The sequence below is a fragment of the Lethenteron reissneri genome, chromosome 34 (assembly GCF_015708825.2).
Source record: "Lethenteron reissneri isolate LAM-NWPU_2019-01 chromosome 34, ASM1570882v1, whole genome shotgun sequence".
Lineage (NCBI taxonomy): Eukaryota > Metazoa > Chordata > Hyperoartia > Petromyzontiformes > Petromyzontidae > Lethenteron > Lethenteron reissneri.
In genome coordinates this window covers 12,746,427-12,763,557 of record NC_083812.1, presented here as the reverse complement: position 1 = coordinate 12,763,557, position 17,131 = coordinate 12,746,427, and the positions used below count along the sequence as shown (strand labels likewise).

At 45.5% G+C, this 17,131-nt stretch overlaps 1 protein-coding gene across 2 annotated transcripts in view; it reads right to left on the bottom strand.

Annotated features, from left to right (window-relative positions):
• Positions 1 to 17,131, bottom strand: part of BICC1 (BicC family RNA binding protein 1) — a 108,728-nt gene that overhangs the window by 12,119 nt on the left and 79,478 nt on the right. For both annotated transcript variants that reach the window (XM_061565314.1, XM_061565315.1), the window contains exons 16-21: positions 15,960 to 16,110; positions 12,998 to 13,037; positions 8,667 to 8,821; positions 7,114 to 7,243; positions 6,109 to 6,308; positions 3,069 to 3,168 (exon numbers count right to left, since the gene is read on the bottom strand). In XM_061565314.1, the coding sequence (XP_061421298.1) occupies positions 3,069 to 3,168; positions 6,109 to 6,308; positions 7,114 to 7,243; positions 8,667 to 8,821; positions 12,998 to 13,037; positions 15,960 to 16,110 (776 nt within the window). The remainder of the gene's footprint in view (positions 1 to 3,068; positions 3,169 to 6,108; positions 6,309 to 7,113; positions 7,244 to 8,666; positions 8,822 to 12,997; positions 13,038 to 15,959; positions 16,111 to 17,131) is intronic.

The window sequence follows — 17,131 nt, the reverse complement described above, 5'->3', positions numbered from 1 at the left end:
ACAAAAATAAAAAGAGACCCCACCAACAGCCTCGTCTCCAAAACCAACAACATCATTTCTGCTTCAACCGCATTAATTGATCAGACCAAACAGTTCTCGTTGAAACCTTCTGCAGCCAGACCACCAAGATTGTACGGCTTGCCAAAGATACATAAAGAAGATACACCTCTTCGTCCCATTGTCTCTACTATCAACTCCCCCACTTACAAACTGGCTCGTTTTTTGTCCGAAATCCTACGGCCTTTCACTGGAAAAACCACCTCTGCAGTACTAAACTCTACTGACCTGGTATCGACAATCAAGGGGATTGCCCTGTCCCCAGACGACCTGCTTGTCAGTTTTGATGTGGTTTCCTTGTTCACCAAGGTACCTGTGCCTGACACCATCGCAATCATTGAAGACTTGGTTCATCAAGGACTGAATGCTGGGGTACCCCCCCTGGTGAAACACTGCTTAACCAATACATACTTCACCTGGAATGGAACCTTCTACAAGCAAATTGAGGGCACCCCAATGGGCTCCCCCCTATCTCCGGTTGTAGCCAACATCTTCATGGAGAAATTTGAGACGGACGCTATCCAGACTGCCACTCTACGCCCGACCTTATGGAAGAGGTACGTAGACGACACTTTTGTCATCTGGCCACATGGCCGGCCTGCTCTAGACCAATTTCTCGACCACATCAATTCCATACACCCAGCCATCAGATTCACCATGGAAGTCGAAAATGATGGCAAGCTACCCTTTTTGGATGTCCTAATCAAAAGGAGACCTGATGGTTCAATGAGCCACTCTGTCTACAGGAAAGCCACCCACACGGATGCTTATCTAAAACCGGATTCCCACCACCATCCATCCCAGAAGAATTCCCTCATCAAGACTCTATATCATAGAGCCCAATGCATCTCCGACCATGAACACATTTCCAGTGAACTCAAACACGTACGCCAAGCTCTTAAGGCAAATGGTTACTCCGACTATACAATCCGCAAAGCCATCACTCCAACCATCAAGAAGGATCCTGTTGAGGAGCCTTTCAAGACCATCACCTTACCCTACATTGCTGGAGTCACAAAAAAGATCTCCAAAATCCTGATTAAACACAAGATCCAGGTCCGATTCAACACAGTACATAAAATCCGTGATCTGGTACCGTCTGTAAAAGATGTGGTTCCAGACATACAGTACCCTGGCGTCTACAAACTAAGTTGCCTCTGTGGTAGCAGTTACATTGGGGAAACCAAACGACATGTCTCGGACCGCATCCGTGAACATAAAGCTGACCTGAAACACGGTAGGACAAACACCTCAGCCGTGGCAGATCACTGTTACAACTCAGTGGGCTCACATGATATCGACTTCTCCAAGACAGAGGTTCTCTGCAAGCCATCTGGCTATCATGAGAGATTCGTTCATGAGGCGATCCACATATACAAACACAGAGACAATTTTAACCGAGAAGATGGATTCTGGCTCAGCAATCATTGGAAGGACGTAATAAACCATTTCGATACACATTAGGGTGTGTAGAATAATACATAGTGTTATATTAAATGTATAAGATATAGGTTGGTTTACAGCAATACAGTATATAATTTAATGTTGGGTTTATCTATGGCAGTATATAGTACGGTATATGCTCGTGTGATATAAGAGAATAAGGTTTAGATGGAAGCATATTATAGAATTTTTACGAGGTAGAATTGTAATGTATTACTTGCTGTTAGTAACTCAGCTTATTATAGAGTATAGTAAGTATACTGATGGTGCGATGCAGTTTATACTTTAGTTTTTTATGTAGTTTATACTTTAGTTTTCTACGTGGTTGTTGAGTAACTGCAGCTACATATCATTAACATTCCTTTCCTTTGTTACTGCTAATCCCTGCACCCCCCTTGGTTGCTGCTGATCCTGCATAATGCATGGGCATAATATGACTTTGACACCCCCCCGCCCAACGCCTACGCATTTTCCATGAATATGCTAAATTCCTCTTCACATGCACATTCTTTTTGTTAAGGCGCTCTTCAACCCCCAATGCAGCTTATATATAAGCTCCTAGTTTGGTAGTGTCTCATTCTTCACCTGAAGACGGCTGCTTGCGTTGTAGCCGAAACGTCGTGAGAATTGTTTTATTATGTTTTATTTTTATTATTTTATTACTTCCCTTCTACGTGACTTTACCGAAAGAAACAAGAAGAAAAATATGGAGAGGTAGTAACACGTAACAATGAGATGTATAATTATTATTTACAACTCTTTGTAAAGTATGCTGCTGGATGATGGCTTCCATGTCCATTATGGGGGTTTGATTTATCATACATCACCACGCTGGTCCATCCAGGTTGGTAAAGGTAGGAGTGACCAGGATCGGTCGCCCCACTGATGTGAGCCTTAACCGGTAATTGAACCCAGGACACTGGGATTATAGTGCACTGCTGTTCTTCCCAATTAAATATTTTCATAACATGTAATATTTGGTGGAACTCCCTATGCATGGGCATTTAGGTTGCCATCTCCTGGCTTGCCAGGGTATGGCAGCAAGTGAATTCATTTTCATCTGTACTGAGATTGAGTGTTGTCCCCCTCGAATACGTGGGTTTCCTCCTGGTGCTCCAGTCTCCTCCCGCAGGTATGAACACTCATTAATGGATAATAATGTTTTTTTGGTTTTTATTGCATAAATATAAATGTGTCGTTAAACCCGCCACCCCCCCACACAGCCAATGACTAACTGACTGTGGCAGGTGGATAATATTAGTCGTGAAAGCCTACATGTTAAACTCATGAATAGAGTTGGACAAAGATCAAAATAAAGGACCACCGATATTGGGAAATTGATGGTGCCGGTTCTGGCTGCCTTCGCGTTTGTCTGTGGGGTTTTCCCCACGCCTCCGTGCGGAAACTGGCCGCGTTACAAATTCTACACAATTTTTATTTGAACAAAAAAATATCTTAAATTACAAAAAATGTATATGTGTGTTTTTCGGTGGAAGTTAATGATTTCCAGTGAGTATGCAAGTTGGACATAGGGGAGTGGCCCTACATGCCATGCCAGCTAAGTTCACCGGAAATGGCGAGGAGCATCTTGCGTCGAGCGCCGAACGTGCTGATGCCCAACTCCTTGAGGTCCTGGTCGGTCAGCGACAGGAATGTCTGCAGGTCGATCTGCAAAATCCAGGGAAAAAGAGCGATGAGGTAGCTGAATAGATCAGATGGCTCATACCAGGTCAGAGCACTGACCCGGCACCGCTGAGAACCTGGATTCAAATCCAGTTTTCAGCTGGCGATGATTAAGCTGAGTTCTCGAGTGTCGTGAGTTGATGGTCTCAGCCCAGTTACCACTGACTAAAAAAAACGAACTCGCGTATTACATTCGGTTTTTAATTAATCTGGCATACTTCCAGCTCAGATTATTAAAACAATGTTTGGTTTCATTGTCATGTGATGAGCACATATATAGCAGGGCATGTGAGTACATGTGCCACAGGGTGTGGACAATAGGCAACTGAAAATGTCTCCAAAGGAGTTCTGCGATATCGCCTTTAACAGGCCATTCTTTAATATGGGGTGATGCACTGTTCTGTGAATGGAAATGAATTTGTCATAGCATGACAACTAAAAGTGTAAAAAGGCAAAACACATAAATAATATAATGGTGCTGTGCTGTCCATTTATATTCAGAATTTTGTCTGAATTGTGCATGCTATAGGATTAGACCACACAAAAGGGATTGATTTGACCACAGCTGGAGAGATGTTCCAAGCCACAGAAGCCTTAGCTTGCAGCTTGTCAAACAAGATAGGCTATAACATGTCGTGTTCACATCGCGGGTGCTATTACACAATGTGTAGGAATTGCTCGCAAAGCCATGCAAGGCTGAAAACCCTTGCACCCCCCACACACACACGCACCCACATCCGCCTCCGCTAATGCAGGGGCGAATTTCGTGCAAAGCAGCCGCTTCATCTCAACGCCACAACGTATATGCATACACGTTGGCTTTCGTGACCAATATCATCCATAATAGAGGTTTTTTTGGGTTTGATCGCGTAAATATATAAATGTGTCATTAAAACCCGCCACCACCCGACACGGCCAATTAGTAAGGGTTGTCACGTAAACAGAACGTGCCAATTCGTCACTAGTACAGCACACCGGTGTGTTGGAGAGCCAAGGTTGTAAATGTTGTGGCTTGGAGCTATTGCATACATTACGTCTCACAGACGGCATTTAACACTCGCTCGCCAATTCTCTTCGCAAAGGAGTGACATGAGACTCTGAGGAGCTGCCAGTTTGCTCAATCTCCCACAAAGTGGCACGGGTGACACCGCAATTATGATGCACGATATTTGGAACAATTGCTTCGACACGGAGGAGGTTGATGTAATAAAGTGGTGGAATGTTGTCATCGGTGTTATCTCTGCATTTCCCCAGCTCCTTATATTGTCTTAAAAACATCCTGCGGCGATGAGCAGCTGTTTGGAAAATGTTGCATCTTGGAGACGAATGGACGATTGAGCACCGCCTGCTGCACTTGCACGTCGCTCCACTCACTTCCCATTCTCTCCAGAGTGGCGGGCAAGTGGAGAGAGATGAGGCAGATGTGGTCTACAGTGGACCTCACCACATCGGTGGCAGACAAATGCCCATCTACACCTCCAGGGTGCATACATGCAATGGCCTTGCAGGAGCGCATTTACCGCTTGTTGTGGAGGTTTATGGCTCTAACTGAGCGGCTGCCCTGTTTTAATATTGCGGGTGCATTAACCAAAAATACTACGCGCCATCTGCTTCGCAGTGCATGACAAACATCCCGTGAGTAGGCCACTGTGTGCTGGCGTCATGGTCCAAATTTGCCAAAGAAACGAATGAACACTGCTAATTACTCAATTTAGATTATGCATAGCAATCATTGCCCCCTACTGAGAAAGGCTGTCAGGACCCTCCTGAAAAAGAGTCATGAGACTCGGTGAGTCTATGCTGGGTAAACAGCCACAGCAATGTAATAGTACAGAATCAAGGGCAAACCGAGCCCACGCAGATAGCATCGTGGTCTTGAGGGATCGGGGAGAGGAGGCAAACATCACTTATTTTGTTTGAATGTGCCGTTTAATCAAGTGAGAATTTATGAAAATCGGGGGTATGGTATGCTTTTTTTTCTTTTTATCCATCCCACTGATATCCATCCTTGTAATTTATATCGTGAATATGTTTTGGGAATACGTGCATTTCATAGAAATAGTAAATATGCGTGAAGGATACATAAGTGACATGTGATACATTCCATCAATTGTTTGACCCCGGCTTTGGGCTGGACGCCTGTGACACATCGCTTCATAGCCCATCGGGTTCTTGCAGCTTAAATCAAACGTCTATGTCTACATACGTCTAACCGATTACAGACAGCTCTTGTCTGGAGGTTACTGTATATATATATATAAACATACAACACCAACATAGCACATGAAGCCAGATGTGAAAGTCAGTAGTTCAGGTATTGGATAAATGCAAATCCTTATCATTAACTTATATAATAAAAACAGGACAGTTCTGCTTCCAATAAGGTGAGATATTTCTCCTGCTTTTTTAATTTAAACCCAGTGTGTTTCTGAGATCCCCTGGACCCAAGTCCAGATACTGTTAGAAGTGGGGACAAAGATACAGCTATGGTTGCCACCTGTCCTGGTTTTCCCAGGAAGTCCTCTTGATGAGGCAGCTGTACTGGGAAATCTGTCCTGGTGTTAGTTCATTGTGTAATAATAATGTACCACTCAAGACAATGCATGTACATTTAGTTCCCCCCCCCCCCTTTTCCACTATTCTGAGATATTCTTCTTCTCAAAATATGTCCAGGAGTTTTCTGTACAGGTTTCCCTCGCTCTATGTGGGATTTTTACATTCATGCGGCTAACCTATTTCTACCCAAAGCTTTCTCTATGCGGTTTCAATTCACTCGTGCGCGGCTATGTGGTCGGATGTGGAACTCAGCAGGCAGCATTCTTGTGCGGTTTCGCTTTGTGCGCCATTTTTTTGCAACGCATCTATTTCCACGTAAGGAAACCTGTACATCTGGGAGGGGAAGATTCACCGGGTGCCAGGCCTCACCTCCTGCTGCTGGAATATGTCGGTGTACTTGCCCAGGCCCAGTTTGCTAAAGAGCTCGGGAAGGTCGGAGCTGCTGCTGCTGCTGCTGCTGCCGCCGCTCCCCTTGATGGCCGAACCCAGGGAGCAGCCAGCGCCAGCTATGCCCGCGGGAGTTCGCGGCATGCTCTCCATGTAGCCACTGCTGCTCAGGTAGTGCTCATCTGCAAGGCATCCAACAAACAGCCATCAGCGGGCAACGTGCGCACAGGTCTCCAGGGAAAGCCTGGTATAACAAGAGGCTGCAACGTCAGGGCTACGTTGAAATTTGGCCAGATTTTGATATTTAACAATGGCTGACAGGAGTTGGATGGGAGATGCGGAATTCTGCGATAACAAAAACACGATGTGCAAACTCCCAGTGTGAGAACATTCTGCGATGTTGGTACAAATGAAGGGTGTCCTGGCAAAACTCAGTTACTCGATAACACGTGTTACCTTCATTGGAAGACTTCCCAATCCTCTTCTGATAGCTTTAATCATCTCCCCGCAGATGACCGCACAATAATTCACCCTTTCTCCCACTGAATGAGGCTATTCTAAACAGGGTCTACTTCATGAACAATTAAAATGTGGGTTATAAACTTTTTCCAAGGAACCCTCAAATTGAATGGTTACTTGAATATCACAATTATGCAATAGACACACAAATAAAAAAATATATGTACAGCAAGTGTGTGCAGTGTGATATTGCATGTGTGTGTGTGTATACACGGAATGACTCAATGCTAAAAGTCTCCAGGTCATGTGGTCATGTTGTGTGTGTGGTGCTGCATCGTGCGAGGGTGTATGCGATATGACCAAAGCCTACCAGTCATCGTGCCATGTGCTGGCGTGTGCAATTCAGTATCGCGTAAGTGTGCATTTGTTTGTGTGCGCAAGCACTGTGCAGCATTGCGTGTGAGCGTGCGTTCACTCGTGTGGACGAGCGCTGTACGACATCGTGCGTGTGCGTGCGAGTGTGCGTACACGACTTGACGCTAGCCTTGCGCTTAGGGCTGCTGCCGCTCGTGGGGAACTCCGTCCCTGATGAGGAGTCGTGGCCGTTCCGCTCCCGCCAGTTCTCCGATTCGCTCCCGGACTCCGACAACGCATCTCCCTGAATAATAATTGCTTTGCGTAAGCCACAGCTCATAGCTGTAGCGTGTTCCCATGATGCAAGCATACAAACAAGTCCACAGGTTTGTTTGTCCGCACCTCTGATTAGTATAATTGGCTATGTAGTGTGCGAAAAAAGTTCTACATAAATATGAACTAGACGGCGTTTCAGCGGGAAAATGGTTCTTGCTATACCATTCTCATTAGGAGCCAAAACATTATGAAAAAATAGATCCTGACCTTGGAATGGTGTGAGAGAGGGCACGGAGGAATATTACTGAATACAAATAAGATTTCCGGCAATGGTGTAGCAGCACAGACTGAACCCGATTTTATTTTGTCATCATTAGCGAATGTTGCACTATAAGCCAAGGTTTTGAGCAGTGGCCAATATCCAGAGTAGAGAAAATAACACGAATGCTTTCTATGATGCTATTAATGCTAAGAACAATGTTTTAGCAAAAATGTATTTCATATATATTTTCCCTCGATCACACAGTGTTTGATAATTGGTTTTTTACCCTTCTATCTGGCAACAAAACTGACACCTTTTTTACAAGGAGTCATGTTTGCATAGACCACAATACCTGCAGTCGGAATGTAAACAAAAAACATAACTCTGATAATGTATGCACTGTCCTTGAAGTTGATTGGTCCACACCCGAGAAGCTTTCCTTAGAGCCTAGTCTCACATGGTGTTGGACCAGATGACGCCAAAAGGCGCACAACTCAAAGACAATGCACCATCAGAGTATGAGAGCTCGGGGTAAGCATTTACACCATTGGAACCTCATTTTCCAGTAGAAAAATATGATAATTGGTAAAAAAAAAGTGTCAGTTTTGTTGCCAGATAAAAGGGTAAAAAACCAATTCTCATATTTTTCTACTGGCAAATGAGGTTCCAATGGTGTACACACGGTGTTTATTAATGATAACTAATAAAGTATTTTCAGCAGAGGTGTGGACTCGAGTCATGTGACTTGGACTCGAGTCAGACTCGAGTCATGAATTTGATGACTTCAGACTCGACTTGGACTTGCATAACAATGACTTTGTCCCACCTCTGAGGTGTGGACTCGAGTCATGTGACTTGGACTCGAGTCAGACTCGAGTCATGAATTTGATGACTTCAGACTCGACTTGGACTTGCATAACAATGACTTTGTCCCACCTCTGAGGTGTGGACTCGAGTCATGTGACTTGGACTCGAGTCAGACTCGAGTCATGAATTTGATGACTTCAGACTCGACTTGGACTTGCATAACAATGACTTTGTCCCACCTCTGATTTTCAGCAATCAATGAGGACAACTCAAATTGTTATATTGCGAGATTGAGAGATATGGCATCTGCTCAGTGGGGGGGGAGTCAATCATTTATCAGTGGCTAGATCAAGTCTAATGATGATGAGGGAGAGATGGGCACCTCGAAGGTGGTGGGCATGCTCGGCTTGAAGGACCCGTGGTTCGGCCGCCGCAGCTCCTTGATGGTCTCGGCTGGCATGGACTTGGAGAAGCCGAGGCCACTCCACTGGCTCGTGGGCGTCCGCACCTCCGTCACCACCGGCTTCTTCTGCATGGCTACGTCGCCCGCGTGCCAGCGTGAGGGTTACAAACGGGGACGGGGGACAATGTGGTGTGTTAGGAATGGCAGAGTGAATTAAGTAATTGCTCGCTCGCTCGCTCACTCACTCCTTCCGCAGCTCTGTTGCCCTTCAGAGTGTACGCAGATCCTGGTGAAAGCTGATGAGATTGCATTGGTAGCGGTGCACAAGTAGAAATTAAAAACTCACCACCTTTGTCATTAACATCGCTTTGCAGCAAAAGGACATTCTACTCCTGAATACATTTCACAATACAAAAGAGTTTTGATTTATACAGCATTTAATTGCACATCATGATGCTGTACAGAAACAATGGGGGTACATTTATGTTATTTAGATGGACAAGCAGTCGGTCACAGGCAGAGGAGTAGTACGATGGCAGGCAGTCAACAGTGCAGATGGCTCGGTTCGGGGTGTTCCAGAACTGCACACCACGTGCTGTACTCGGCAGGTAAAACCAAGCCAAAGAGTAACGAGTTTGGCTGGTGGCAATATAAATCTGACGGAGCTTTCTGTCGATGCAATTTTCCCGTTACTTTCATCGAAACAGTTTCCATGGCCCTAATCCAGCCTGTGAATCGCAACCAAGATGTCTCCACGCCCAAATGAATGGGGGTGGAACCCGTCCACAATTTACGTGGATTACATATTGCGTCTCGACATGCGACCGCGTCCCAACACGTCATACAGGAATGGCAGCCATTTTTATTTTCCATCATAGGCAGATGGAAAATAGAAGACCTTGAGCCTGATGAGAGGACGTTCCAGACTACAGGGGCAGCATCGGAGAATGATCGATCTCCCACTGAGTGAAAGGTTGACAAAGGGGATATGACGAAAATGCTTGGGTTGCTAAAGTGCAGCGCACGCAGAGGGGAGTAGAGTGAGATGAGAGGGGATTTGTGATGAACTCTTGCAAAAAAAAGGTTAACCTGGCCTCGAGTTCTGATCTGGTTAAATAAAATAAGCTCTAAACTTGAACTCCGGAGGGCGGGGCGGGCTGTACATTCTGAGTTGAGTTCTTTAGCTGCAGAGCAAAATAATTACGCCGACGCTCACCGGGAAAGATGTAAAAGTATTAATCAACGCTAGAGCAGTAAATAACTACAAAATATTATGAGAACAGCGCAAACACTAACTTGTTTCAGAATGTCAAAGGTCAAGGCGAAACTTCGCCCAGTGCAGTAATACCCCGGTTTAACATTGGGGGCGTGTTCCTGAAAGGTGCGACAAATATCTAAATTATGAAAGTCAAAGAGATTTACAAGGTAGCTGGAGGTGAAGGCTGAGGCAATGGATATTAGAAAAAATGGATGATGCTGTCAGTGACGTAAGTGTGGGTAGAGGCGACATAAAGTCAGGTAGCGATGTTAAAAAAGTTACGACGTATTTGGGAAATGACATAAATGGGGGGAGACGTAAATCAGGGTATGACTGTACGTGATTCTAAGGCTACAAGGTGCATTCCATTGATATTTTACATTCGCAGGATTAGATGAGTTGGCTGAGCATGCCTTACTTTAAGCTGTAATTGTGTCTTTAAGTGTGTGTCATCAGCAAAACCATAAATAAGAGCCATATTAAAGTTACAACTGCCGAAATTTTCTTTCCCCGCCTTAAAAATAGCCAGATTTTTTCCACGGATTTGCAGTAAAAATGTACCAATGAAAATTGCAAATTGGTGCATGCCAGGTTTTCTGCTTAACACATATCAAAGTTAAACCCAACCGGTGAGTCACTTTGTTCTCAGAATTCTGGTCTGATTTTAGCTGATAATCTCATGCGCCCTTTCAACTGTAATCAAGGAGAATGCTCTCCAGAGGTAAGCAGGTTGCCACACAAACGCAGGCCATCAATTTCTTGATGCGATATTAAAGCTATTCTTGGCCTTTGATTTTTGGCGAAGTGTATTGGTTGCAAGGGAACAATACGTGCGAGCACGAATGTTTTTAGAATTAAATAATTGACAAAATAATGTTGAACTTTTGAATATGGGCACCACTCCAATTAAATGCCTCGCTTCACTGAGCCACGGGGATCGATTTTCGTTCAACTTTTCACGTCAAATTTATCCGGAGATCTCGGCGCACGTGATCCGTTTCAATGCAACGTGATGCATCCTTTGAGGGCGCTTTGAAAGATACAGTTGCAAAGGTAGGCAGACGCACCCGTCACGGCCTGGACGGGAGACGAGCCGGAAAAATGTCACGCGACAGAACGCATTGTTTCGGAACCGCAACGCCAAACGAGCACCCTGCGCCATCATGGCTACGCGCGAGCGCGGGAAAGGTGACCTCACCTCGGAGGCGGTGGCGGCGCTGACGAACGCAACCGCCACCATTGCGGCATCTAGATTGGAATTTGTGCGTGGGCCGTTAAAAATGGAATCGCGCCGCCGCAAATTCTTCCTGGAGCGAGACAATGCGGAGGTGATGCCTGTTCGACAACGCGGGGCAAATTTCACGCGCCACGGCCCAGCGGCTTAACCCCCACAATGGGGGTTCTGTAAAGAAGGGGCAGTCGCTCGGGCGGAAAGTTGCAAGAAACTTATTTCGGGAGTGAGGTAGTCGTTAGAGTCTGAAAAGGATTATTGTGAAGACATGCGAGTCATCGGAATGCCTGAGGATGGTTTCCTTGCTCAGGGTGTCGACTTTTAAAGTGTGGACATAGATATAAGACACAGAGACATGCAAGCAAATACTGCACTTGTGCATTCACTTGTGCACATACACAAAGATCCCCACCTATAGTCTTAACAGACTGTTGGAGCAAGTGCTTTTAGCGAACAACTATGAAGGCCGACACGGCACACGACGGGGTGGAAGGTCAAGCGCCATGCCTGGCTGCCTTTCTCTCCCCAAGTGCTGAGCTTTACACAACGCACCAGGTAATAATTTAATGCTGAGTCGACCTGAGGCATGCCCAGGACCAGTTCAGATATTCACCACTGTCCGTGGTCGTGTGCGGGAATCGAACTCGGGTCGCCGGGTTCGTAACGCAGTGCAGCTAAACCCCTGCACCGCACACGCTCACATGAACACACCGGTATTTGTTATAATTTAATTTTTCGCTCCACCCTGAGGGCTGCTGATGAACTAAAAATACCAACTGCAACTCAAAACAAATCCGAGTCAGCCTTGCGCTAAGAAAATAAAGAGATCTCGGTGTTGTCTGGCACACGGCCACGAAACTCGAACCCAAAACAATTATCTGCGTGGGGAATGCCGTGGGTTATGCTTTGATGCCGTGACCCGCTCGCGTCACGGTAGCTGTGCCGGCTGGAGACAGCCGTCGGGCCGGGGTGTGTGGATGACGCAGGAATGAGGGAAGTCGGCTGCGCAGCTGGAATGTCTTCACTCCTAATCAGATTGTTCTCTCGTAGACGTCACCCTTTCTTTGGACTTTGGAAAAATGCTGCTTCTTGAAGCTCAGTGTGAAGTGCGGGTAGGGTAGGGGTGTGGGGACGGTTGGGGGATGCGTGGGATGGATGGGATGGATGGATGGATGGGGCGTAGGAGATGGGGGGAGCGCTGCATGTGTGAGATATGATAATGAGTAAAACGTGTTCAACCGGATTCCATGACCTTAAGACTGTATACTGGCCGCTCAAAACCGGCTTAACGATATCATTCAGTGGACAGGCACCCAAAAATGTAACAATGTGCACTAGCTTCGGATTTCTTTTCGCCAAGCCCGTTTAGCTGCAATGTGATTGTCTAACTTGACCTTCCAACAACCGACCTATGTTAACCAACCCCTTTGTTGGGTTTTCTATTGAGAATGTGGTTTCTTTTTGGCTGCCTACAGGCCCCTGGGGTCCCAAACGGGTCTGTCATCTCGTCATTACCACTCTTTTTTATTCGTGTGAACATTAAGCCACTGCACACACTTCATTCACCGAATGGTTGGTAATCACGGAAACCTTTATCCCGGTAGGAGGAGGGGGGGAAATCGCATGGACAAGAATTGAGAAACGCAGCCCCAGGAATCTCTGAGGCCAACTTTGCCGAGTACAGAGCAAAGCACGGTGACGGATGATCCCTCCACGGACAGTCGCAGTAATGTATTACAGTGAAGGTATTACTATCGTTCTAATTCAGAGTGATCTGCGATGGCCGCAACCTTTGCCAAGCTCAAAGAAGCTCCACCGTACCTTTTGTTGCCATTAGCTTTTTCTGTTCGTAGTCAGCGGCCTGCAAGGTGACGGACAACATGGAGACAGATCAGTATGCGTGCTCACGGGTTGGGCAAGCAATTCATTCTTCACCCTTTACCGTGGCCTGCAGCAATTCTTTAAATTGGGCTGTGATTCGATTTTGTACATAATGTGTTTGTCACACGCACAATGTGAAACGTCACCATGAGCTTGTAAAGCGATTTAATCGATGAATTAATACATCGTCACATGCCAGGTGCATGTTGGTATAGCGTATGTAGTTGCGTGTACGTGCTGTATTTAATTTTACTCAACTATATAAACTATGTGTGCATGTTTTTGGTTCTTTCGGTAAAGTCACGTAGAAGGGAAATAATAAAATAATAAAAATAAAACATAATAAAATAGAATTCTCATCGACGTTTCGGCCACAACGCAAGCAGACGTCCTCAGGTGAAGAACAGGTCTGTCGGAAAGACAGCGTCTGAATGCTGCTTGCATTGTGGCCGAAACGTCGTGAGAATTGTATTTTATTATGTTTTATTTTTATTATTTTATTATTTCCCTTCTACGTGACTTTACCGAAAGAACCAAGAAGATGAATCCCTGCAGTCACGAAAGCTTTAAATCGAAAAATTATGTGTGCATGGACAACAATGGGTTTGGCTAATGTATGGTTGCACACAGACACACCCACCATGTTTATTTACAAGTTTATACAGTATGTGTACATTATATTGCCTTGGCATTGGTGTTGGGAGGCCCTCGTCCAGCAATGGATAGATCAGGGCTGATGACAATGATGCCGATGATGATGATGATGAAATTGGCATTGGAGTGGAAACCACTGCACTCAAAACCAAGAAATCAGCGGTCAATTCCCAGCTAACATCAGACGAGTGATATCTGACGCAGTCCTCACCACCTCTTCTTCATCACCATGCACTGACCAGCATGGCGAACTATGGTCAGACAAACCCTTTTGACCCACACAGCTTGGGGAGGCCTTCATCCAGCAATATATTTACAAAGAGCTAAAGATTAATATTGTTTTTTTTATAGTGCTGCACACTTCCATTATTTAATACATGTTCATTGCACAGATTTGTATTTGAACGACAGAAATAACCCAGCGCTACAGGATCAGTTGGGAGGGCTCACGCATTTGAGTAAGCGTCACACCTAAAGCCAGGGAAGTGCCGAATTTGTGCAATTCCATTACAGATGCAATAAACATAATTTCTCCCGGAGGTGGTGGTTGCGACGGTGATAATGGGATGTCGCACCCTGCACGCAACACTGAAACTGTCACGTTTTAATTGAACTCGTGAGTGTGTTCACGTGCGTGGAAGTGTGTAGTATTCCACTTGGTACCAACCAATACAGTACCTGAACTAACCGGGGATGGGGGGATGGGGGGGGGTAAATGGTCATCTCTGACTTTCCTTTCAAGGGAATGTCAAGGGTCCCGATATTTCCACAAATCTTTGGAAATTGCTGATTGCTCCCCAGGTAGGAAATTGCACATTTAGTAAGCTCTGAGTACACGGTGCCAATCATGTGCCTCTGGAAGGGTGTGTGGATTGCAACTGCCAAGTATTTGCATGCACCCATGAATACGCAAACATTGTCTGAGTACACCTACTTACATATGTGCTTGCGGCATTGCGTACCATTGTGTAGTTGTTTTGCCTCTTAAAAATCTATCTCTGGTGAACAAGCTGTATTATGGGACAGCGGTGATGTAGTTGTTAGCGCATTTCTCTACGAACCCGGCGACCCCGAGTTTGATTCCCAACCACGGCTAACATCAGTGGCCAGTGATATCTGATCCGGTCCTGTCCCTGACACCCTTCAACCCTGCACTGACCAGCTTTTTAGTGCAGGATGATCAAACACGGTGTGAGGAGGCCTTAATCTGACAATGGATTGACAAAGGGCTGTTAATAATTTCGACAAGTGTAAAATGTGTGAGGATTTTGGGGCGTGATGATGTGTGGATAAGTGTTATTGACGAAAAGTTGTTTTGCAAGTTGGCATGCTGATGCACTTTCCACCCTTGGCCTCCCCCAGAGATGTAAGCATCCAATGAGTGTAAATGCCAGGTCATATCGACCTGACTAGGTAAGGTTCCACAATAATAATGATGATATCCTTTATCCAGAAAATCCTCAATGAGCAATTAAGAATGTCTAATGGAAGGTCCTGCATTGTGGTGTTTGGCCAATTCAATTAATGAGTGTTTGGCTTGGTGTGCTCAGAATCTGGAGAACCCGGAGAAAGGCCACCACGTTTATGAGGGGGCGACACTTAGCAAGCACTGTAATCTCCTAGTCACCTCACAGTACCAAGCCCACAACACCTGGTATTCCCAGGCAGTTACCTCTCCAAATGCCAGCGTAGGCTCAACCTTGCTTAGTAGCTTGCTAATATCTCACAAGATAAGGCACTTTAACCGTGAATTAGTCATGCAGCCTTTGAAAGTTTGACCTCATGCTGGAATAGAACTCGGATTCTTTGGAAGGAGACACAAGAGCATTTATGCCACATGCCCATGACAGCATGGAAGACACGCGCTGCCCAGGGAGTGAAATTGTTTGTGGCCACATGAGGTTTCTAAAATTAATCCGAAGTGCTTTTAATGAAAATGTGCAATTTTCCATTATCACAGTGGGTTTAATTAACTTTTGAATCCTTAATATTATCCGCATGTCATTGGCGACTTGAACGCTGCTTACAATCTTCATGTCCCTCATGAAGTGATGTTGACTGTAGCCACCAAGCGCCTAGATTCCAACTTTACCCTTCGGCATATCACAATCAAAGCAGTGAAGCAGCGATTGACTTACACAAACATCGGGACATCATTCCCGAAACAAGAGCGCGGTACCCACACCGGAGAGCCGTACAGTACAGCACGACCGCGAAAACCTACGCAGTAACCGACATGGTGACTCGCCTCAACAGCAGACGTGTAGGGGGAGTGCGGAGCCAGCCTGAAGCCGTCGGCGCATGATCTCTCCGCCGCCCATTCGCTGCCTGGCGCTCTCTTGTCCGTGTGCAGATCCCTGTGATCGCCCTCTGTGCCGGACAGTCGCCGCTCTTGAGCCCTGCATCCGGGGAGCACAGGAAAGAGCCCCCTAGTGTTGCTGGTGCTGAAGAGATGAGGTTTTCTGGCACCTACCTGTGATGTGCATGCACATGCCTATTTCCCTTCAGAGCTGTCCAGTTTCGTTGGAAACAGATAGCATCTTGCTTGGCTAATGCTGTGAGATCTCTCCTTTGTCATGGACAATGTCTTTTATTTATAATCTGGTGAGCACCCATTGAGAGCAAAAGTGTGTTTTTAAAGAGGATGTATGGTAAGGCCACGCCACATTATTTCGGGCACTGGGGTTGTTTAACCATACTTTACCATGCTGGTCAGTGCGAGTTGTAGGGGGAACCCAGGACCAGTTCAAATATAACTCACGCGCTGATATTAAATGTGGGCAGGAAGAGAACTCTGTTCACCGGGTTGATAGCGCCGCGTGAGAACTTCTGCATAGCTGCTGCACTCCTGCGTGTATTTAAGTTTCAAGTTTATTTAGTGTGACCAGGTGAGAACTCAAGGACCAGCATGAGTCTCATTTGCAAGAGAGACCTGGGTCACCAAAATAACAAAAACATAACAAAGTACGGTAATGTAGCAAACAGCAATCAGCTCAAAAGTTGTAGCAATAACACTGAATCACACGAGGAATTGGGGAATATGTAATATGTAAATTAGCGTTGTATAAAAGCTAAATATTAATATATATGTAGTGCAGATTAAGTCGGGCAGATTACTTCCAGGTTCGTCATGGAAAAAAATACAAAACTAAGCTACAGAGACATTAAACAGACCTAGATTCATGATTTTATGAATGTAACCAAACAAGGATATTTGTCAAAAGGTGTGCTAATGATGGGGGAGTTTATATTATTTTATTCATTTGTGCGTGAACACCACTACCAATGCGCTGTCCCTTCAATTGTATTTAATAACAATACTAGCGAATGGCCTTACTGTATTGTAGTCACTTCCCAGCATGTCATGGTTAGAATCCAAGGTTCCATACTCTTTGGTTCTTTCGGTAAAGTCACGTATGT